We start from the raw sequence: 25,590 nt of genomic DNA on the forward strand, positions 1-25,590 counted from the left end.
TATTCATGTGCTGGTGTTGCATAACTAAGGACTATTCAGCGCAAGGATGGAGTTAATCTTGTTAAGCTTTCTGAGGAGAATTTAATGATGTAATGTACATGATTGGTAGAAAAGAATGGAAGATTAACACTGGGCGTGAATATGCATAAATGAATAGAGACCTGAAGATAAAACTCACCAAATCACGGTGGGAAGTATGATGAAGTCTGAATAAAAGTCATCAACACTTGTGGTGTTCGTTACTACCTGGGCACTGCTCTGAGTTGTTTACACAATTTAACCTTCACCACAAGCTTAGGAATAGGTTGTAGTATTATCCACATTATACAGGTAAGGAATTGAGATAAAGAGAGGTTAAGTAACTTGCCTAAGAACACTCTCCCCGAAGCAGTGGAAAATCGCTCCTGAGTGCCTTCTTTAATCTCTTGTCAACACAGCAGATTCATGGTAGTAGTGGTGGTTGGGTTTCTCATTCATTCTCTAATGCTAGTTTGAAATATTTGGTTTCAATTGTAGTCTGAATTAATTATAAATTAAAAGATGAGAGAGAAGATTGCAAAAGATAAATTATACTTTTGATAAACTTTGATTATATTCTGAATTATCTTCATTATTATTTAAATGCAAAACTGTATTTCTGAGCAGTATTTTTTCCTCATGAATATAAAATTACTTTAATAATTTTCTTTGTCTAATATCTTTCTTAAATCTCTCTCTCTTTATGGCACTATATACCTAAAGTCAGCTTGGAACATTTGGGTTTCCCAACAAAAATACCTCTACAAAAATGTATTGAGCGCTAGACAATTAGTAAAGAATATAAAAGGGGTTTCTTGTTTTAAGATTTTTTTTTCTAAGTGTGTATTGGGAGAGGAGGGAGGATAAAACATAAACCACCTTAATACAAAGTAAGCCATAATTTAGAGATGAAAGTTTGCTGAGAAAAAGAGAAGGCATCTGTAATTGAATTTTTTGCCCTCCCTCCCTCCCTCTTTCCCTCCCTGCCTTCCTTGCTCTCTCCCAAATTCCCCATGGGCCCTTAAAGAGAATTTTAGTAATTGGCTAGTTAAATTATACATAGACATTGTGCTAGCCTACAGACGTACAGATTGAATTACAGTAGCATCTTTGTCTTTCATTCTAGTTTGGTGTACTAAGTACAATGTTAAACAGACTGGGATGGAGGAGGGAGTGTGTGGGGTCTGGGAGGTTGGTAGCAAGGACTTACTGTGCAAGAGACCTTGAGGCTGTTCCTTGAAGAATGAATGTTTTGCTGGTTGAAGAGCAGAATTACACATTTAGGGCAATAAAAGTAGCGGAAAGGAAGATAATCAGATTTGAAAATTGCACATTGTATTTGGGGGAATTTCCTGCAACACAGGTGTTTTAGGAGATTTTTAAATAGGACAGTGACTTGACTATATCTAGAATTGAAAGGTACTATAGTGGCCCTGGGGAGAATGGGTCGAAGGTGGATGGTGCTAGAGATTGATGGGCATTAAGTTGATACCATCAAACTACAGAACTGTTGCCTCAAATCTTTTGAAAACACTTTAATTCTGGAGAATTCAGGAATATCACCCAGTCTCCTTCTTTCACTGCCCTGGTATCTTACATCTTAGTATCTCATTTCCTTTTCTTTTTTAATCCTTAATTTGGGGTAGTGAAAGGAACACAGGCTTTGGAGCCAAGCAAATTGTCTTCAAATCGAAGTCTTTCTCTAACTCTAAGAGTTGGACAAATCACATATCCTTTCTAAATATTCAACCATAAAATGGAGTAATAATGTTTATGACGAGGTTTTTTATAAATATTGGAGGTCACGTGTACAGAATTTAGCACAGTATCTTATGACATATAGTATTTCTATTATCTATTACTTTGATCTTTTATTTGATAAAACATCACATTCTATTGCCTCTCAGAAGCTTTCTTGAGTAGGGCTAGTGTGCTAAGCTACAGATTGCTTAGGCTTGTCTCTGCTTGCTTATGTCACCGAAGTTTTTATAGCATCTCATATGCTAAACCACCTTGAGCACACACTCTGAAAATATAACATTCAGGGAAAGGTGGAAAACTTAGAGACAAGGTATTTCTTTGTGGTAGTTCAGATTCTTGTCCTGAGGAGCTCAGGAAAACCAGAAATGAGTGATGACTGTTCTTTGCATGTAGCATTAACAAACATTATAATATTCATATTCTATGTAACAAATGAAGGTAGGGCAGTAAGCATTTAATGTTAAGGTATCAGTTTCCAGATGTCTTCTCATGAGCAAACAAAAGCCCAGAAAGTGTAAGCAACACATATAATTGATGGAGTGTCAGTTCTTTTTACTTCATTTATGAGCTTTTTCTCCATATCAAGTTGCCTCTTTCATAATAATTAAATCTCATGTGGCAGGTTATTTGATCTATGCTCCTGTGATATGTTTGGTGCTAATCTCATTTTACTTCCTAATCTGTTTTAAGGATGAGTTTTGCCTTATTTTATTTTGTTTCTATCTAACTTTAAAGGTATAGAGAAAAATTACACCAAATTCAATTTACCGTTTCCCAAAACAAAGAAGTATAGGTTTTTAATAAACTTGTGTGTGTGTGTGTGTGTGTGTGTGTGTGTGTGTGTGTGTGTGTATTTTTAAATAGGTATGTGAAAAAGCAAGCAGCCCCAAGTTGGTGGAACTGTTACTTAGTGGGTCTCGTGAACAAGATGTACGGAAAGCACTGACGATAAGCATTGGGAAAGGCAACAGCCAAACCATCAGTTTACTCTTAAGAAGACTTGCCTTGGATCTGGCCAATAACAGCATTTGCCTTGGAGGATTTTGTATAGGAAAAATTGAACCTTCTTGGCTTAGTCCTTTATTTCCAGATAAGGCATCTAATTCAAGAAAAGAAACAAGTAAGTATTAAAAGGATGATTTGGTACAAGTCGTATTTTTAGTAGTATTTTTTAAGTCATTAATCTTTTAGTTAGTTTTTATTCCTGTTTAGTGCAACTTCAGCCAAAAATATTGTGTTTGGATATCTCTTTGTGTGTGTGTCATGAAATGCTTGAAAGTGATATTATATTTAAGTTCTTTACAACCCACTAAATATGTATCTTATAAAGATAGAGCAAGACAGTGTAATTCTTCTAAAGGGTTGCATTTCTTTTTAATATATTTTATTTTTTATTATAAAAAGAACTCATGCTCATTTAAAAAATACAGAAACAATCATAAGGAAGAAAATAACAATGGCTTATTTTATCCTTTATGGGTAATAAATGTAGATATTTTTCCTAGACATTTCATATGTTTACCTATAGGTGTGCATTAAAATGTATATGCAGAAACATATACACATATATACTTTCATTTTCAAGTTAATTCGCAACCTGTAAACCTTCCCAGATGAAATCCGAAACTGACTCCAGTACACAGAGGGGAGAGGCTGAAGGAAGAGGCAGACCACTGTAGATTGTTAGGTGGCAGGTTTGATAAGCAAGGAAACTTACCATATGGCTTGTTTTGAGAGATTAACCATTTTCTACTGTATTTTTTATTTCATTTATTTATTTGTTTGTTTGTTTAGGCAACCTTTGGTTGACCTCACAGATTGCAAGGACCTTGTCATCTTACAATCCCTTTTTTTTTTATTTTTTACTCTTATAGCACCTGGTCTTCCTAGGTGGTCTCTCATCCAAGTACTAACCAGGCCAACCCTGCTTAGCTTCCGAGATCAGATGGTGTCAGGCTTGTTCAGGGTAGCATGGCTGTAGACAATTTTTTCTACTATTTCATTGGTTTTGTATGAAGTTTTTTTTACCGTAACAAGTCTTACCTAATTTAAAAAAATATGATAATGTTATTTGATTGATTGGAAGGTATAGTCATGATTTTATTGGCAGCTGGTCTGAGTAAAGAACATTTTGGATTCATAGTTGTAAAACATTTTTTAGGTACTACTGGACTGAGTCACACATACATGTAATAATGTGAACTATGAGAGTAATATTTGAAGAAATTTTCCAGGCTATATGCAGGAAAATGATGACTCTGCCAACTTATTTCTTCATTATAGAGCATAATATAAAATGCAATTAAATGAAGATGTTAAATTTGAAATTTCATATGATTTCCCAGTAGAATGAATCACTTAGCAATAGTTTACAAAAATAATTACATCATTTATTGAGCATAGTCTATATTCTAGGTATTGTGCTAAACATTTTATATGCATTATTTCATTTAATTTTTGCTATAACCCTATGATATGTATATTGTCATCTTAACTTCCCAAGTGAGGACACTGATACTCAGGGAGCTGATGTAACTTGCAAGTGGTATTACTGTGATTTCGGCACAGGCCTTTCCTGGATTAATTTGTTTCAAAATCTTCAGTTTTTTTAATCTATGCCAAATCTTTATATAAATTTTTGTGATTTTTTTTGAAAATTAAAATTTACTGCCTGTTAAATATGCACTATCATGATTGAAAAGTAACTTTGGAAGTAAAAATAAATAATTCTCTAAAAGTATGAGAATATATAAGGAACTTTGGTATGATACATGTTTATGTTTATTTAATTATTGATTTCTAAGTTGCTGGTATATCTTTTTTATTTTTAGATATAGGAGCCACCCTAGCAAGAATGGTGCTCAGATATCAGATGAAAAGTGCTGTGGAAGAAGGAACAGCCACAGGCAGCGATAGGAATTTTTCTGAAGAAGTAATTAATGAATGGACCTTCATTCCTGAGTCTTATGTGGACAGTGTGTTTGGTCAAATTGATGACCTGGATAGTGAAGGTATTTATTATTATTAAAAAAAAAAATAGTTCCCTTTATGTTTTAAAGAGAAATTTGACATTGACCAATAGGAATTGAGACACAAACCTGATTTAATTCATTTGGAAAAATGAAGGAAAATGTGTTCATTATTGGAAATAGTTAATGATTATTAACTCCGGTTAAGGCAATGACTGTTAAAAATGTATCTCTGTGCTTGTAAGTGTTATAATACAGCCTGTAATTGGTGCATGGTGATGATTGCAGTCAAAATACTTAGACCCAAACTGAAATCGGAGTCCATATTTTATCATCGACTATATCCTTTTGTGGCTAAGCACCTTACCCTTATTAAAGTTATTGTTGCTAAACTTCCAGGATGATTTATTAGAGAAATTAGAGAAAATGTATGCAAACTGGTAGAGTGATTGGCAAATAGGCAATAATACATACATATTTACCTTTATTAAAATTAAAACTAGTTATTAATATTTTAATAACTCATTTGAGTTAACTTTTAAAAAATTTACATGGCAAGATATATAATGCAATACAGTTTGGTAAAAATGAGCGACATGCTTTTTTATTAACATAATATGATTGAAAACGTTGGGCAATAGAATAAGGTGTTTGAAAGGGAAAAAATTAAGGGTTATTCCAAAATCTCATGTCTCAAGTTCAAGTATTTTTTAAAAACAACTTTGAGATTTAATTAATATAAAGTAAATTGCACCCATTCTAATTATATAGTTTTATGGATTTTTCAAAAATTTACACGTCCATGTAATCATCACCACTATCAAGTTATGCATCATTTCTGTTGTACAAAAAAGTCCCTTTACATCTCTTCACAAAAAATTTTTCCCAACCTTGTTCGTCAAAACCACTGATCTGCCTTCTGTTGCTATAAATTAGTATTTTCTTAAGTTTCATATAAATGGAATCATACAGTAGGTCATCTTTTATGTCTGGCTGTTTTCCAAAGTGATTGTACCATATTATTCTTCCACCGGCAATATATGAAGATTCTAGTTGGTCTACATCCTTATCACACTACAGTGCTTAGTATTGTCAGTCAATTTAATTTAAGCCATTCTAGTGAAGGCATAGTTCTAGCTCATCTGGGTTGGATTTTTATTTCCCTGATGACCACTGATACTGAGAATATTTTTATGTTTTTATTGGTCATTCATGTATTTTCTATGTGAAATATCTGTTCAAATCTTTTGCTAACTTTGAATTGTGTTGTTTTATTATAATCTTATTAGGAGTTCTTATATATTCTAGTAGAAGTCCTTTGCAAATATTTTCTCCTAGTTATAGCTTGCCTTTTCATTTTATTATTTTCAAAGAGCAGAGCTTTTTAAATTTTGATAAAGTGTAGTTTTTCAGTTTTTTCTGTTCCATTTAAGAAATCTTTCCCTATCCCAAAATTGTGAATATTCTCTCCTATTTTTCCTCATGGAAGTGATAAAATCTTAGATTTTACATTTATGTCTACAATTTTAAATTAGTTTTTGTGTATGGTGTCAGTGAAGGATTAACATTTATTTATTTTTTCTGTATAGATACCCAGTTGTTTCAGCATCGCTTTTTGAAAATACTATATTTCTCATTGAATTAATGACATCTTTGTCCAATTTAATTGACCATTTAGATATGGTTCTATTCCTTCATTCTTTGTTCTGTGCCATTGATTTATATTTTTATCTTAATGCCGCTGCCATAGTATTTTGGTTAAATAGTAGGTCTTAAAATCAGGTAGTATAAGTCCTTTGGTGGTGTACTTTTTCAAAATTGTTCTCATTAAGCTAGGTTCTTTGCATTTTCATATTTATTTCGAATCAACTAATTTTATGCTGGGATTTTTATTAGATTTAAATCTGTATATATATTAATGTAGAATTAATATATAAATATTATTAATATTATACTATATAGAATTAATATATACATAGTAATTTCTTTAAAGTAAATCTATAAAAGTTTTGGTGGGATTGATGTAATAATATGAGTGTTCTGACATAAAAATGTGGTATATTTCCATTTATTTGTCATTTAAAGTTTCTCTCACCAATGTTTTGTATTACATGTTTTTTAATGTTTCATAAATAATATTGTATTTGAATTCTAATTTTAGTTCACTGCTGAGATATGGGAATACAATTTTTTAAAAATATTAATGTTATATCTTGTAGACTTGTAGACTTCATAGAGTTTTCTATCTTCATAGTAATGCCATTTGCTGATAAAGAGATTTACTTCTTCCTTTCTAACCTTTTTTTTTTTTCCCCTTGTTTTATTACACTGGCTAGGACCTCCAGTACTATGTTGAAAGAAGTGGCAAGAGTAGGCATTGTTTTCTGGTTACCAAACACAGAGTAAAAGCATTTAGTCTCTCTTGATTAAGTGTGATACAGTTTTTTTTTACAGATACCCTTCATCAGGTTGAGGAAGCTCCTTTCTAGTAATTTTTGCTGAGGCTTTTTGACACTAAAAAGTGTTGGAAATGCTTTTTGCCTCTGTTGCAATGGGCGTATTTTCCCTCTTTATTCAGTTAATGTAGTTATTACATTGATAAATTTTCATATGTTAGACCAAACTTGCGTTTCTAGGGTAAATCTGCTTGGTCATGGTATATTTATTTTTTGTGTGTATTATTGGATTTGATTTTCTAAAAATTTTCAAGTATTTTGCATCTATGAGGGATATTGGTCTGTAGTTTTACGTTTTCTTGCAATTTTGAGATTAATGGTAGCCTCTTGAAATAAGTTGGTCCCTTCCTCCTAAAGAACTCCCTTTTACATTTCTTGTAGTACAGATCTGTGGGAACCCCCCGGGAAGGTTACTGGAACTCTTCCCAAGACAGTCCCAGAGCTCCCAGCTAAGATCATCTCCATGAATGTTGATCTTCATCTCTTCGTCTCAGGAAAGCCATTGAGCTTTGTTTAAATTCCTTCTCCCTGTGCTTCTGGCCCTCAAATTGCCTCTAGGCAAAAAGCTAGGATGACTGTAAGGCTTACATAATGTATTTCCCTTCTTTCAGGGAGTACAGCCCTGCACTATCTGTTGCCTAGTGTCTGAAACCAGTTGTTTAAATATTTCGTCCAATTTTCCAGTTTGTAGAGGATGGTACTCCATCATGGCTGAAAGAAGAATTCTTAAGTATTTTTAAAGAAAAGAAAACATTAGAAATGTTAACATAAAAGTAGTTATAAAATGTATATATTGCCTGTGTAAACAATATGCTAATAGAATTTTTCACAAACATATAAAGCTGGATAATTATGAAAATGTAATAATTATAAGATATGTAAATGTAATTAAATTATGACATCTATTTTATTAAAATGCTTATGCAGAAAATAATTTAAATTTTAAGATGAATTAAATTTTAATTATGAACCAAGTAGAAAGTGTTTGGATCAATTTTAAGATTTATATAGAATATTGTAAAGCTGACTTTTGGATATATAGACTTTATTATATATTTTGACTCAAAATTATTTATGCTTCTAAGATAAAGAGTGGTAGTATTTAATCTCATAATTTTCAATAATGCCTCCACATTTTTTATCATTAGTATCTGATTTATTTATTGATCTTTATTTTTTAAATTCATTATTTTAAAAGTAGTTCTCATCTTTTCTCTCTCATAGCAATATTGCCAACTGAAGTAATTTATTTAATGTCATTCCATAAACGAAACCATAAAATTTGAAATTCAACTAGAGATGTACGCAAGATTTCTGAATGTTAGTTAATTGAAAGTGTGATTTTAATATTTAAAACAGGATTTGAAAAATTTCTAAGAAAAAATTCAGAGAAATAGAAAAGAATAACATTGATCAGATTTGTGTATAAAATTGCTCTGCCTCCTGTATGTGCATGTAATAGCATGTGTAACTATTTTTTTACTTGGTTCCTTCCTACTGTACTATGTATGAGCTCATATGAGGCATGGATTATTTTTCTACTTATCTTTATCCAACACTTACTCAGTGTCTATCTAGTCTTGACAACCATTCAGTAAATATTTATGAATGAAGAAAAATGTAGCTGAATTTTGAAAATGAAAAGCCAACATAGTTTATTATTACTATTTTAAAGATGTTACAACAGGAATTGGGCAATTTCCATTAATGACAATGTGTTTGATCTTTTATGATTGAACTATGGTACTAGTATCTTATGATTGACTCAGTGTTTCTTATTTGCCTTTAATTTATCATTTAAAAATAGGAAGTGAAGGCTCATTTCTTGTGAAAAAGAAATCAAATTCAATTAGCGTAGGAGAATTTTACAGAGATCCTGCCTTGCAGCGTTGCTCACCAAATTTGCAAAGGCATTCCAATTCATTGGTAAGTTAAATTGTGACTGTGTTGTGTGTTTTGTTACTGACATTCTCTTGATAACTGAAATCATATGCCAAAGCTAAGAACTATTGGTGCAAAAATTCTCTGATGTATAAAAACTTTATATACAGAATATATATATATATACTGTTTTATATATATATATTCTGTAAACTTTATATACAGAATATATATATATACTGTTTTATATATATAAAATAGTATTTACATAAAATAGTATATATATACTATTATATTATGAATGAAGAAAAATGTAGCTGAATTTTGAAAATGAAAAATATATATAGTATATATATATACATACTATTTTATGTAAATACTATTTTATATTATATGTACTATTTTATGTAATACATATACTATACTAACATATATGTATATATACTCTTTTAAATTTGCAATTGTACATTTTGAGTATGTTTAGGATATACATTTATTAAGTACACTTTAAAATGGTTTTATCCTTTTTTTTTTTCAGAGCTTCCTGTCTGTGGTGCCCAGGCTAGGTCTCTGTCTTTTGGTGTGGCTGGTCCTATAAATATTTTAGCTAGAAATCTTTTAGTGATTCCTAAAGAAACCATATAGAAAATTTTCTCCTTGCTCCAAAAAATGACAAAAGTGATTTAGTATAAATGTCTATTTGTTTAATAGGGGCCCATTTTCGATCATGAAGATTTACTGAAGCAAAAAAGAAAAATATTGTCCTCAGATGATTCACTCAGTAAGTATTTGAAAGTAATCATAAGTAAATAGATATTTTGAGTAGAATACAGTATTTGTTAAAGTTCTTCTAATTGTTCAAATTTTCTTGGAGCCAGTTTCATCTTATTTAACCTTCAAATTATGTTTACCTAATGATTCCCGAGACTGTAGGAAAATAAAATACAATTATAGATTTAAAAATTTACCTTTTATGATGTTATATAGGACACTTTTATCTTTTTTACTATTTTTCTGAAATGTAAATAATACCTTCACCAATGCTACTCTTCATCCTTTACTCCAGGTCTGTTTTTTTTTTTTTTATTTTGCTAATACCACTTGGTTAAATATTTATTATTTACTGTCCATTTTTGCCACTGGAATGTAAGTTTAATTGTTTGATTCTCTACTGAATTTCCAGGGCCCTAAAGAGAGCTTGACACTAGGAGGTGATTGATAAACACTTACCAAATTAAATTACTTGCTTTTATGTTCATTTTTTGTTTGTTTTTGACAAAAAGGGTCATCAAAACTTCCATCCCATATGAGGCATTCAGAAAGCACTTCTTCCCTGGCTTCTGAGAGAGAATATATTACATCATTAGACCTTTCAGCAAATGAACTAAGAGATATTGATGCCCTGAGCCAGAAATGCTGTATAAGTGGTCATTTGGAGCATCTTGAAAAACTGGAGCTTCACCAGAATGCACTCACGAGCTTTCCACAACAACTATGTGAAGTAAATTTAATTTATCCTTATAACTCTCAGGGTATTTGAAGAGCTTTTGCATTTACATCTAATTTTCAGGGTTAAATCTTTATAGAGAAGGTTTTACTTTTGTGTCATTGTACAGTAATTCCTCCCATTCTTCTAGTTTGCACATATGTATTTTAGTCTGTATGGTTCAGAAACGTCTTTGAGGACAGGCAATGGAAATGGAGATCTGACTAAAAAGGAATTCTAGGTTCTGTCCTGATGATACATGCTACGTATTAAAGTCTATCATGTCTATGTGTTTATTATGCCTTCAATTATTTAACTCTAATAAGACAAACTGTTTAGGTAGACTAGAATTAGATCTGGTTTGGTGGTATTGGCTCTGGCTCAGCTACCAACTGTGTGATAGTAAGAACATGTCACTCCAACTGCTCTAAGCCTTCATTTCTTCATCCGCAAAATAAAGAGGCGCAACTCAACTACCCCTCAAGCGTTTACTGAGTTTTAAGATTATGTGTAACTTAAAAGTTGATATTTTGCTCAAAGTTTTCATTTCATAAAAATTAAAGTGTAAAATAGTCTCTGAATATTGATTTTGTTCATTTTTATATACTATGGATCAGAAGTCAAAGATGTTATACTGACAAATTAAAATAATCTTAATACAAATGTTTAAATTACTAAACTGATTTCTTTGAATTGTAAAGTTTGATAAAAGTTATACTTGTTTTTTAAAAAACTAGATTTGTTGAAAATACATTTTCCATTTTCTAACCTATAAAATTTACCATAATTTTGAGACATTTTAAAAGCAACAGTGCATGATTTTTGAATATATTTAAGTGGTATCCTTCTCCTAAAGTTTGTATATTTGAAGAGAGAGAAAGGCTTGCTATTCCCATAATACGATTAGGAATTGCTTAAAAATAGAAAATAGAGATTTGAAACAAAAAGTACCACAAGAAGAAGTTCTAAAATGAGACTATTATATATAGTGACTTTCTTTTATGGTTAAATCTTATTTATATTGAAATGTATAATAATTTTTAAAAGCTAACATTTAAAAATGTATTCCCAGGATTATGTCATACTACTTATTCATTAAATCATTAGTTCAAGTATTTGTTGAGGTCTGTTCTGCTTCCATTTTTACTTGTTGCAAGAATCATTTAGAAAAAAGATGAATTAAGCTCTAAACCTTATTTTTGTGGCCCTGCTTTTAACAGTCTACCTGCTATATTTTTCCTGGCTTTATACTTTTTATAGCAGAGATGGTATGGCCAGTCAGTATACTGAAGATTTCTTGTGAATTGTGTTTTCAATTTTTGGAAAATTTAAACCAAAAATTCTTAATGGTTCTAATTACCAGAGGTATGGAAGGAAGAAATATTAGCTAAACTTAAGTTTCTCAGGTGGTTCATTTTAGAATTTTAAAATATTGTCTTTCCAGACTCTGAAGTGTTTGACACATTTGGACTTGCACAGTAATAAATTTACATCATTTCCCTCCTACTTGTTGAAAATGAACTGTATTACCAACCTTGACATCTCTCGAAATGACATTGGACCCTCAGTAGTTCTGGATCCTGCGGTGAAGTGTGCAACCTTGAAACAGTTTAACCTGTCATATAATCAGCTGTCTTCTGTTCCTGAGAACCTTGGCGACGCGGTGGAGAAACTGGAACAGCTCATTTTAGAAGGGTAAGAAAGAGGTTCATTAAAGACAAAAGGGTTGGCTTACACTGAAGTTTCATAAGATTGGCAAAATATGCTGATGTTATTTCAATAGTAACGAGTTTCAAACAGTAATATGATAAAAGACTGCGGCAAACTAATATCGCAGCTTCTATCAATGGACTTAAATTTTTGCAACTAATTTTAAAATTAATAAATCTGCTTTGATGCTATTATTTGAAGGCAAATTATTTCAATATTTTTTCCTTAAAGCATATGAGTTAATGCAATTTAATCTTCATTTTGTCTTTTATGATTAGAAATAAAATATCAGGAATATGCTCCCCACTGAGCCTGAAGGAACTGAAAATTTTAAACCTTAGTAAAAACCACATTTCATCTCTATCAGAGGACTTTCTTGAGGCTTGTCCTAAAGTGGAGAGTTTCAGTGCCAGAATGAATTTTCTTGGTATGTATTCTGTATGAGTCTTCCCCTTACCATACTTTTGCGTATTATAAGATCAGTCATATATATATGCACATTTATGGTGGGGATTTAAAGGTATTATTTCAATTTAAATATTATGCTGAAGTTTCAAATATAAAGTTAACAGATTGGTAGTAAGAAGAAATGAGGTGTCAAGCCATGAACACATGGAGGAAACGTAAATGCACATTTGCATATCATTAAGTGAAAGAAGCCAATCTGAAAAGGCTACATACTATATGAGTGCAACTATAAGACATTCTAAAAAACTATGGCAGAACTATGGGGACAGTAAAACAATCAGTGGTTGCCAGGAGTTTGGAGAGGGATGGATAGGTGGAGAACATGGGGTTTTTAGGACAATGGAACTATGCTGTGTGATACTGTAATGCGGGCACATGTCATTATACATTTATCAAGATCTGTAGAAAGCACAACACAAAGAGTGAACTTTGTTGTAAACTATGGGCTTTGGTCAACAATAATGTATTACTATCAGCTCATCAATTATGCCAAATATACCAAACTATGCAAGTTGGTCATAACGGGGGGAAAAAAAAAATGTTTATTTGTGGAATGGTGGTGGTAAGGAGAAAAAGGATATATGGGAAAAGCCTATACTTTACACTAAATTTTTCTGTAAACATAAAGCTGCTTAGAAAAAAGTCTACTTTTAAATATTGAAAAATTAAATTTAAATTAAATTTTTTAAATTAAAAATAATTTTAACAGGTTAGTACTGACATTGACCAAAGTGACAATATCTTGGGCTATAAATAGTCATTATGCTGTGGTTCCTTTTTGTCTACCGAACTAAAAATGCCTGATTTGGTTGAAGCAGTAATACTGAGTTTCCTACTCAAGCTTCTTCAGCAGTTTTTGGAGTATAATTACTATTATTACTGCTTTTTTAAAATAAATAAAATTAATTATTTAACAGTTTTCAAATTTGTAATGTTGATGTAAATGCACTGAATTCTTGCTTTGTGCAAGATATTACAATACAAAATGTGATCATCTCTTTTATTAAAAGCCATGGAATAACTCTATGTGGAATACTCTTGGCAAGTCAAATGACAGGAGATTATGTTCATTTGTAGCTAATCTGAACATTCTAATATTAAAGGACAAAATACTTTTATAGCAATAAATGGAAACTCCTGTATTTTATCTTCCTTAATGGAGGCCGCATGTACCTTGTTACCCACATGACTACTCTATACCTGTTTCGGTCAAATAATTTTTAATACTGTTTAAAAGCAAAATACAGTTTGACTACTTATTTTTGAATATTTTATTTTGTGGATGTGGTTTCATAGTGTCGCGGTTAGCATGTCTGCTTTACATGCAGAAGGTCCTGGGTTCACGCCCCAGTGGAGCCACAGTCTATGGTCTACGGCCATGCCACCCTGAACAAGCCCTGTGTCTGACCTCGGAAACTAAGCAGGGTCAGGCCTGGTTAGTACTTAGATGGGAGACCACCTAGGAAGACCAGATGCTGTAGGCATAAATAATAATAATAAATAAATATTTTGTTTTGTCAGAACTATCAGAAACTAAAATGATATAAACCATGTTAACTTGCATAGTATTTTCCTTTTTTTCTCCTTTTCTCTTACCCTCTTCTAATAGTGATCATTTTCTTACTATGAGCCTAAATAAAACTCAGGATAGAATGATTCACTCAATAGTGAGCAAATCAAACCCAATCTCTGTCCTTAAGGAATGTGTGAAGTTCAGAAGACAGGCATTAAATAGTTCAGAAGACAGGCATTAAATACTGATGGCACATCTTAATGTAATTCTATATAGTGCTAAATGCGGTGAGGAAAAGATTTCAGATACTACAGGAGTACCTTAAAGGAGATCTGATGCAGATTGTGGAGGCAGGGAAATTGTCTCTGTGTCATGAAGTTTAAGTTAGGTCTGAAAAAAAGAGCATTCGAAAGGACTCTGAGGCTTGGGTATAGTCAATATCCATCTTAACTAAATCTCACAAAAATCCTATAGGGTAAGACAGGTATGATCTATGCTTGACTAATTGATGAAATTGAAGCACTGAGATTTTTGTGTAACATATTAAAGGCATAGAACTAATTAGCTTGTTTCGAAACTATCCAAGTTAAAAAATCTGTTTGCTTTTTACTATGCAACTTTAATAGTTTTAAAAGTGATCTTATCTTTGGGAAGATGCTCTATGGAGGTGATACCCGAGTAGGACTAGTAACCATTAAAAATTATCTCATGTGAAATTAAGTTTCAGTTCTTTGATTTTATTAGCGTTTTCCATACAGCATCTGAACCTCAAGACTCTTAATTCTTAAGCGAAGAAACATTTCTACTAACTTACTTTGTCACAGATAGATATTTTTTGGACAGAAGTGAGGTGTAGCCTAGCATGCACCTTTTTACTTCTCAGGAAGATAGCTTCTAGCAGTGGCTTGGAACATTTTGACCCTTGAAGGTTTTCTAGATAAAGCATAATCCATATTTTTAACCTTGAAAATGCTAAGAAATAATTTCTCAAGCCACTTTCATAGTACCATAGATTTTAAGATCTCTAGAGAACCTCAGAATTTAACTGGTCTAGCAGCACTATTTTACAGATGAGAAAATAGGCTGTATGATTTGCTCAGTTTCCAGAATTGTGTTCCACAGACAAAATTTTATTCCTTGGAGGACTTCATACTGTATTTCCATCTTGGAAAAATTTATAACATATGCCAGAATATTGAGAACTCTGAGATATTTCACTTCGTTGTACCTAATGTTCCCCAATCTTTAAGATCACATGATGAAAGAATACTTTTATTAAGTAACATCTATTATTATTTCATAGAACACTCTTTATGGGATAGTACTATAATAATTTTTATCTTTATGTTATATTGTGCATTAGTTTTCAAAAGTTTGTTATAGTTACTTAAGAGCAATTTGAATTATTCTATAATATACTTCACATAATAGTATCACACATAATTTGAAATGAATATTCTATAAAGTTTTAGTTTGTATAATGTTGGACAGATGAATTTATATTTAGACAGTTGTTTAACTTTCAGATTAAAGAATTCTTATAAATATGGTGTATTGTTTTAATGTTTGGTGTAGTATTATCACCTTATTTTAAAAGTAGTGGGTTTTTTTTTATTGTCAGCATGAGAATAAAAATTAAATAGACAAGTCATTGATAGCTGTTCTTGTAGACTATAATGGAAATTTAGTTAAAATTATTAAAATGTCCCTTATCTCATTTTTATTTTCTTTTAGCTGCTATGCCTTTTTTGCCTTCTTCTATGACAAGTGTAAAATTATCTCAAAACAGATTCACATGTGTTCCAGAAGCAATTTTAAATCTTCCACAGTAAGTTTATTATTTTACTTTTAAAACCACATGAGCTGGAACAGAACTTTCAGAAACATGTTTTTGATTTAGGAGTATAAATGCAATTGCTTTCTAAACCTACTCAGCTTAATGTTTTGAAATCTATGAATGTTTGACATTCTCTAGGCAAAAGACCCAAGTTGTTACTTGGATTTTTTAACTTTTATGTTAATTTAGTGTGCTATTGGGTCGAAACAATCTAAGATTATTTGTTACATTACTGTAATCAAATGAGACTGCACTGGCTATCATTTTAGCTTTTAAAATTTCACTTTTTCTCAGAGGTTGATATGTTGCTCAGACACTATTAACTTTGAACTTATACTTAAGTTATATATGAGTGATATTTTTGGAAGATAAAGACAATTTATATAGCCCCAGGTATTTGGGGATATTTTTGGTTAATGTCAGTAAAAACAAATCTTTGTTAACTACGGATTCATGCGTTAATTAGATTTTGTATGTGTTTTCATTTTAAATACTATTATAATTGTGGTATACATTATAAACTAAATCCATAAGTGTATATATACAAATATATACATATATAGACAAATAATACTTAGTTATAATCTAGCCATAAAAGGTATCAGACAGGCATATAATAATTTAAATCTGGTTTTAGAATGTGTTAGATACTGTTCAATAGTGGATCATTTTGTTACTCTTCATAATAATCTTATAAAATAGCTACTGTTATTATCTCCAATTTATAATGAGAACATTACTTCATTAGAGAGTTAAAGTAACTAGCCCAAAGTCACAGTTCCTAAACACTGGTGGTTCGACTTCAGACTCTCACCTTGCACAGACAGGCACCTCTAGACTACAGATGGTCCTAAATTTTAAACATAATAAATTCCTGGCAGTGTGTTTGAAAGTCAAATCTTTAGGAAATCTGATTAGGAGATGCATGCCATAAAGAAGGTTTCTTTCCAGAGAACTAAAAATATTATCTAGTCCCTGATCACACTATACTTTTAGACACTATCTTCAGGCATACATTTCCAGCATTTTATTTGTATTTCTTCAAATTTATTCTTTTGTTTCACAAATAAGCATGCAGTTGGCCAGCTTAAGTCCCCACTGAGGCTAAGAGGCACTACTGTCATATGACCTGGTAATTCTTGAATTTGTCTCAATCACATTGTTAGACATGTATGTCTTATCTCTAATACAGTCAAATGAATTTTCTCGTTTTTATGCATTTTTATAAGATAACTAGGACAAAATCTAGTATCACTTTAAAACAGCAAAAATGTTGCCATGCAGACCTGAATCTTTGCCTAGCAGGCCATAATGGTTGTGTGAATTTGGAATTCATTCATCATGCTTCGAATATACTGGGTGAAAGAGTTCAGTATATAGTTGTAAAAGTCTGGGCAACCTTTCACATAGTCAAATACACCACAATCACTGACTGTCTTTATTCTTCCTACACACATACACTTATATGCTTTTCTGCTATTTTCTACAGACTTTGGGTAGCATGTTCTTGCATGAAAACAACCAATTTGTATTGAGGGCCTACTGTATGAAAGGCAGCATGTTCAGTGTTATGCTGTTTATCACATTGAGACAAACTGGTAAAAGGATATGCCCACAAATAATATTAATTAACTCTAGGAACTAACCTCTGAAGAATCCTCCCAGTAATGAGTGAAATTGAAAAAATATATGGGGGCCACATATTTGTAAATCTTGAATAGAAGCCAGGAATTTTAATGACCATTTTGCATTTGTTAATTATGACTTTTCACATATCATAAACATTGGTGAAACACTTGTTCTTTCTCTCATTCTGAAATTTACATTTTTATGTTTCTGAGGTAGGGAAATTAAGCCTAAATTTTGCTTTTAATGGTTCTTATTCATTTAAATGTTGTTCCTAGTGAAACATGCCTTCTTTCTAACCCATATATACCTATATGTACACACAAACACACATGTATACTTATATATAAATAATGTTAGTTTTAAAGTTATGTCTTATTCTGGTGAAAATTACCAGTGATGTTATGTCTTGTATTTTGGAAACACTCATTTGTTTTTTATCATGACATTGTATTGTTTTAGCTTGCGGTCCTTAGATATGAGCAGCAATGTTATTCAGTATCTGCCAAGTCCTGCCCACTGGAAATCTTCGAACTTAAGGGAACTCCTGTTTAGTCATAATCAGATCAGCATCTTGGACTTGAGTGAAAAAGCATATGCATGGTCTAGAGTAGAGAAACTACATCTTTCTCATAATAAACTGAAAGAGGTAAGGGGTCATCTTTATTTGTTTTAAATTATTGCCAATTTGAAAATATGCTTTTATAATTTGTATTATCACAAATTATCATTTAAAAATCTGTTATTTGATATTTTCTACTTTTTTGAATAAGATCTAACCTTATTCTGAAGTATATAGGAATATTAACAATGTTTAATTTCTTTAAAAGACCACTTTTTTGCTCCATTTTTAAATTATATGAATACATATATTTAATTGTTAATGTGTGTAGTGCTTTAAATGTGTCATTTAATCACTAAATCTCTGATCTGTTAACGGACTCTCAGATGCTCTACGTGTCTCAAGTTTTTGCCAAGTCATATGTAGCTTGTGATTTTCAGCTGACTTTCTTTCCTATATTCTTAAATTTCTATACTCCTTCACCATACTACCCCTCACCCAATGAGCCAGCCTTTTTTGCTTCACTCCATTTCCTATGTTACAGATCTGAAATTGATCATTCGTTCATCTCAGAAAAAAAAATTTGTTTTTGCCAAGTTCAAGCCTATTGTTTACAAAGGCCAAAAAGAATTAAGTGTCTGAAACTGAGGTTAATAATAACAGAATATTTTTTGGCACTTGATTTTTTGCCAGCAAATTAATGCTTCCTATTATTAAAGCAATGAATGAGTATTGCTTAAAATTTTGAAACAGAAGAAAAAAAAAAAAAACTCCAACTAAGGTGCCACCTAAGGAATAAACATTTAGTCATGTGTTTTAAGAACATTAAGTTGTATATGTTTGTGATGATTAGATCTTTATAGTTTTCATGAAGAACATAGTGTGAGGGATCAGACTGAAACCACAGATGATTTGGGCATAGATAACTCTAAAGAACTTCTTTCAATGTCGTGAAGAGATGAAATGTTACCAAGGGAAAATGGGTTTTTAAAGATTATAAAGAGTAGATTGTTTTGGGTAAGTCCTTTATACTTATGTTTTTAAACATTTATAATGAAAACTGTGACATGCCTTTAGAAAGTTTTAGAACTCTGTTGAAAAGCTGTGCAAGCTGCTGATGGGATCTCTGGTCCTTTCTCGTTTCTTATCAACGTCTTGTTTCTTGGCAGTACTCATTTCTTCCTTCCCACCAACAGAATTTGACTTTTTTTTATTCCATTAAGATTCCTCCTGAGATTGGCTGTCTTGAAAATCTGACATCTCTTGATGTTAGTTGCAACTTGGAACTGAGATCCTTTCCCAATGAAATGGGAAAATTAAGCAAAATATGGGATCTTCCTTTGGATGAACTGCGTCTTAATTTTGATTTTAAACATGTAGGATGTAAAGCCAAAGACATCATAAGGTTAGATAATTTTATTTCCATTTGTTTTTATTAAGTTTGTTTGAGATTTCCTCTGTCTGTGACTTTAATGGATATATAGTTACTAAAATAGGAAAAAGCATACTATTTAAGGTTAATATTCTATGTCATTTGCCTTTTATTTAATGAATGGGTTTATATGCTGCCACTGCAGAGCTTCAGTTCTTCCTAGCCAAGCTAATGTTGAGAGAATAACTTCTCTTCCTTATTATGCTTTTCACTAGAAATGGACTCTAAAAGGATATTTTACTATTTGGTCTCTCTTTACCAGTTATACAATCTAAAGAAATATAGCAGAATATAATTTCTCAAGCTTCACTTCATATAGCAAATAGTTATCATATGTCTACTATATCTTATAGCATAAAATTACTAACTTCAATTTTGCCTATGAGAATGAGTAACCTACTCACCATGATCATTTTTGAAACCACCAAAACTTTCCATGTATCCCTCTTCCTGGTCTTTACACTTTACAAACTTCAAATATCTTTGATAATGGACTATATTTCATTCTTTGTTACTTTTTAAGCATTTTAATCTTGTTGTTACCTATGTATGAAATCATTTACTTACATTTTCACAAAATTACTCTTATCTATATTTATTTTGCAGTTTTCAGCTCAGTTATCACCTCTCATTGTATCCTTGACTATAATATCCACGAAGGCAAGGACCATGGCTGTGTTTACTTACTACCTGATTCTTGGCACAGAGCCAGGTGTACAATTAATAATTGTTGAGTTACCAGTGAACTTTATTTACCTAATTATCTTCTACTTAAATTTTCTTAAATTTACATTTAACTTTTTGTCTCTTTTTATGAGGAAATATTTCTGTCCTCCTGAGCTTGTTGTAATTTGAAAATAGTTTGTCACCAGCTATGCTAAACATGACTACCCCTTATCTTACAGAATTATTTCCCATGATTTTCCCTCCTGAAATTGGAAAATATGTTCATATGAAAAGTGATTCAATTCTTACTAAACATTTAGTAGAACTAGTTTTCAATGTATTATGTAATGTTATCAAACTATTGTATAACTAAATATTTTTAAATTGGTTTAACATTTTTAAAAATGTCAGGGACCTGGAGTGGTTTAGAAATTGCAGGCATCGTTTGCTTTTTTAAAAAAATGACTTTTTCAAAGAGTGGTGAATTCTTAATAATTATTTGTCTTTGAATCATTGATTTTCTTGTGAGTTGTCTGTGAGAAAATGGCCTGATTTCAATAGTAGCAGGTATAGATATGATCCATCAGATCTCATTTTCTAAAGTAACAGAGAAATTGAGAAAAGATATTATACCTTTTGTTCAGATATCAGGATTGTTGGTCAGAGACCTATCAGCTATGAGAATAGCTCAGTCGATATTTCCTAAAATTTACTTACGATTTATTTTGCTTCTATAATTTTAAACTGTGGTAACATTGTGACAGTTAAAAAATATCTTTTTATATCTATTATATTTTTGAGAACATTTAAAATCTGTTAATTTAAAGGTGGTTTTGTTAGCCACTTAAAGAACTTCTAATTAGTTTCAATTATTTTTACATTAAAATGATTAGGAATAGCAGCATATTATCTTCTGGTATGTTTATATGTAGTAATTTATAATGTAACTAATATAATCTCACTTTCCATATGCATTATATATATGCTTACATGATATATGTGAATATATATTATATATACCATACGTGAATATGTACACACACACACATATATCATGTACCAAATATAACCTCACTATCAAGGTTTAGTATAACAGTATGTGTATATACTCTATCTTGGTTCTCTGTCATATGAGATTTGTAAAACTTTACACTTTATAATTTTTAGGGTTTTATTGGTGTTGTTTAAAGAAATCCATGTGCGTACGTGTGTGTGTGTATGTGTGTGTGTATGTAAAATTCTAATTGGTAATGTAAATATATTTTCTCATTTTAATTATTTATGGTGATAGTGTAACATGTCGTTATATTCGATAGTGCCACCAGTCATTATCAACTACACTAACATCACTAACAAAATAAATGCATTAGCAATGCACCGAAAGACATGTGCATTTTGGTTATATGAGCTATGCACTCTTTTGCATACCATATTTTAAAACAGTCTGATATTTAAAAGAATTCAATGCATATGAATTCTCCTAGATCTTAAATACACTGTTAAGCAGTTTGTTATTTTATTTTTGTCTTTCTAATACCAGGTTTCTTCAACAACGGTTAAAGAAGGCTGTGCCCTATAACCGAATGAAACTTATGATTGTGGGAAACACTGGGAGTGGTAAAACCACCTTATTGCAGCAATTAATGAAAACAAAGAAATCAGATCTTGGGATGCAAAGTGCCACAGTTGGCATAGACGTGAAAGACTGGCCTATCCAAATAAGGGGCAAAAAGAAGAAAGATCTCATTCTAAATGTATGGGATTTTGCAGGTATTTATTTTGCGAGAATTTTAAAATCTCATTTATCCTTTATTTAGAACAGGGATTTAAAAACTAAGTTTTATTTTCTAATACTAGAAAGAGACTGAGTGGATCCTATAGAATTATTCCGAAGCCATTTACTTCTAGTTTTATCCTTGCAACCAGAATGAAGAAGTGTATGGAGGGAAACATTAGAAACCAGTAGGTGCCAGCCAAAGCTGAGTACTTGGTTGGTAGCTAACACTTTTGCTAGAAGTTGTCAGTCCCTATAAAAATCCAGTATAGTCTTATAAACATTGCTGATTATTTTTCTCTTTTTGTATGCTAAATAGTAGATAGTACACCTAAAAATCTGTTTTGAAAAAGGATATTTGTCTATTGTCTGGAAAGCTAAAAAAAAGTCTCTAATCTTTATTTAGGTCGTGAGGAATTCTATAGTGCTCATCCCCACTTTATGACCCAACGATCACTGTACCTTGCTGTCTATGACCTCAGCAAAGGGCAGGCTGAAGTTGATGCTATGAAACCTTGGCTCTTCAATATAAAGGTGATCTGTTCTAATTATTTGAAAATAGAAAATAATTCTCATTTGTGTGTGTGTGTGTGTGTGTGTGTGTGTAAGTAATTTATTTTGGGCAAAACAGCTGCTTCAGTCTCTCCTAATAATATTTTAAAAGAAAGTGAGAATCACTAAAATTTTGAGTTGGGAAATTTTCAGAGTAATTAAGTCGTGACATGAAAATAGTCTGTTTTGTGTTGGTGAGTATTACATATTCTTGAAACCCTTTTAAGCTATAAAAATTGAAAATATACATGTTAAACTATTTTTGATCATATTATTTCTTAAATGGAATATGAACTTCCCTAATTTAAAATAAGGTGTACTAAAGAAAAGCAATCCGTATATCACCAGCGGTGTCTTCAGTGGCAATTTAGTATGAAATTTTTAAGATCTTATACTTTTAAATGATACCAGATTAATATGACCTTTTTTCTTTCTGTAAATTGTAGTATAGTTGACAATACGCTCTTGTATTTGGAATCTGCTTTTGTTATTTTCCACTTTCTCCCTTGTTGTCATGCTGTCAGCTATTCCTTAAAGGTTCGTTTTGTAATTTTGGTAATTTTTTAAACTTTTGTTAGCTAAAGTGAACAAATATTACAATGGCAGTTGTACTTCAGTGGCTTTTTTTTTTTTTTTGCATTGTAGACTCCACATAGAATGACTTTAAAATGAATTCAAGAGATTGAATTTGCAGATAAGGAAGAGAAAATACAAATCATATTATGACACTTTGAAATAATTTGTGGGTTTATTGATTGCTTATTTTATTTAGAGTCCAATGCACACTTAGAAAATAACCCATTTTGAGGCATACTAAAATGCCCCTACTGTTAAATAGGCCGCTCGAAAAGCGGTAATAATTGAATGAAGAAATGCATAAAAATGACTTCAAAATTTCTTAAGGTTACTTTTTTTTTTAGGTTTAAAGAAGGAAAGACAGTCTTTTAATTTCTCATTTCTACTGAAGTGAATTCATAGAAAGTAAATATCAATGGCAATGTAAGCAGACTTGATTTTAAAACAAACACAAGAGGATTTTATCTTTCCTGTAGGCTCGTGCTTCTTCTTCCCCTGTGATTCTTGTTGGCACACATTTGGATGTTTCTGATGAGAAGCAGCGCAAAGCCTGCATAAGTAAAATTACCAAGGAACTCTTAAACAAGCGAGGCTTTCCTGCAATACGTGATTACCACTTTGTGAATGCCACTGAGGAATCTGATGCTTTGGCAAAACTTCGGAAAACCATCATAAATGAAAGCCTTAATTTCAAGGTAACGTGGTTGATGCCTACTGTAGGCTGGTAGATAAACATAATTAATTCTCATATTATACAATAGTTTAGAAATGTCAGAAGTCTTGAGAAGAGAACAAATATCTTAAAATTATGAAGTTTTTCAGAGCCGTTACCTTTTAAAGTATTTTTAATTTTAAAATTATTTATGCCATACTTAATTTCACAAGCATGGGAATGAAAGTAATTAGAGGATCCTGAAAAAAAATAAGAGTGTCTGAGAGACTGGCAGAATGTTTCTGAGAGAACCTGAGAAAGTATTTCTGATGACCTTTCTCAACTTTCTGTAGTGGTGATTTGGTCAAAGGGATAAACATGAATAGTGAGGTCTTGAGATCATCTTTTGTCTATTACTTTTTAACTGTTTCTCCTTTCTTTTGGAATTCCTATTTTATGCTCATCTTGATCTTCTGTGCTTCTCCTTCATGTCTCTTGTCACTGTGATTCCAATTTCAAATGCTTTTTCCTCAATATTGTGAGATTTTTTTTTTTTTAATTTTGTCGCCAAGATCACTAATTTGGTTTTCTACAATGTCTAAGCAATTTTTTAGTTCCTACAAATGGGGTTTTTCATTTTTGGAATTATGTTTTTGATTTCTAAAGTTACCTTCTCGTAAGCCAAATGTAATTCATAGAGTTCATAAAATACAAATAAATTGGTTATCAGGCAGAACACTTGTTTTTAATACTTGCAGGAGAAAGAAATCTTACCTGGGTTCTACAGACAGCAGAGTGTAAATTGTACTGAAAAATGCCCTGAATACTTTAACACGACAAACACAATGGTAAATTTCATTTTAGAGTTGGGTTAGCTCATTAGCACTAATGACAGAGGCCATGGCTTATAACTAGGGTCTTGTTTTGCCTGGACAGTCCCAGCATAATTATTAACAGTGTCCCACTACATTCTCAAAAGCCTTCCAGTGTGGATGATAAATTACATGGCCACCCTGGTTATAATGAGTCGGACAGTTAGCTTAGTTCTGTTCCATTTCCACAGATTATCCTTTCTTCCAAAACCTAATGAGCCATTTATAAATGTGCTGGTCTTTGTGGTGCCCAAGGAGATAATTTGCATGTTTGTATCTTTCAATACATTTATTACAGGCACTAAAATGTTTTACCAATGGTGGATCAGTAGTGGCATTTTATGTAGGAAGAATAACATTATTTATTTGCAGATTTTCCTGCTTTCTCAGAACATATGATTAGAGAGTAATAATGAGTTTTAAGAAACAAACAGAAAATTCATACATCCAATTAAATATTCTCTTTATTCAAGTGGTTTTCTTCTAAAGCTATACCTGTACTTACAGACTTTGTTGTTACTTATAATATTTTAATAGCTTCTCTTTTTATCATTGTTGTTGGAGCATATATTATATTTTTAAATAGTCTTCTTGGAGGATAAGTTTGTTTTGAAAAAGACTGAATTTAGTTGAAGCAAAGTCTATGGATAAAGTGGTTAGTTCATCAAGCTGGGCTAGTACTTCTCTTGTTTAATAGCAAGTTATCACTGTCAATCAATAAACCATTTTTCTTCCTGCATTTATAAATAAAATCTGAAGGCAACACCATACAAGCAAGT

The 25,590-nt window shown here is 31.5% G+C and overlaps 1 protein-coding gene across 1 annotated transcript in view; it reads left to right on the top strand.

Annotated features, from left to right (window-relative positions):
- Positions 1 to 25,590, top strand: part of LRRK2 (leucine rich repeat kinase 2) — a 115,307-nt gene that overhangs the window by 45,312 nt on the left and 44,405 nt on the right. The window contains exons 19-31 of the mRNA XM_011363166.2: positions 2,644 to 2,899; positions 4,611 to 4,790; positions 9,012 to 9,130; positions 9,797 to 9,866; positions 10,369 to 10,586; positions 12,016 to 12,266; positions 12,560 to 12,708; positions 15,997 to 16,090; positions 18,188 to 18,374; positions 19,511 to 19,692; positions 21,926 to 22,155; positions 22,566 to 22,693; positions 23,764 to 23,982. Of these exons, the coding sequence (XP_011361468.1) occupies positions 2,644 to 2,899; positions 4,611 to 4,790; positions 9,012 to 9,130; positions 9,797 to 9,866; positions 10,369 to 10,586; positions 12,016 to 12,266; positions 12,560 to 12,708; positions 15,997 to 16,090; positions 18,188 to 18,374; positions 19,511 to 19,692; positions 21,926 to 22,155; positions 22,566 to 22,693; positions 23,764 to 23,982 (2,283 nt within the window). The remainder of the gene's footprint in view (positions 1 to 2,643; positions 2,900 to 4,610; positions 4,791 to 9,011; positions 9,131 to 9,796; positions 9,867 to 10,368; positions 10,587 to 12,015; positions 12,267 to 12,559; positions 12,709 to 15,996; positions 16,091 to 18,187; positions 18,375 to 19,510; positions 19,693 to 21,925; positions 22,156 to 22,565; positions 22,694 to 23,763; positions 23,983 to 25,590) is intronic.

This window comes from Pteropus vampyrus, unplaced genomic scaffold (genome assembly GCF_000151845.1).
Source record: "Pteropus vampyrus isolate Shadow unplaced genomic scaffold, Pvam_2.0 Scaffold82, whole genome shotgun sequence".
Lineage (NCBI taxonomy): Eukaryota > Metazoa > Chordata > Mammalia > Chiroptera > Pteropodidae > Pteropus > Pteropus vampyrus.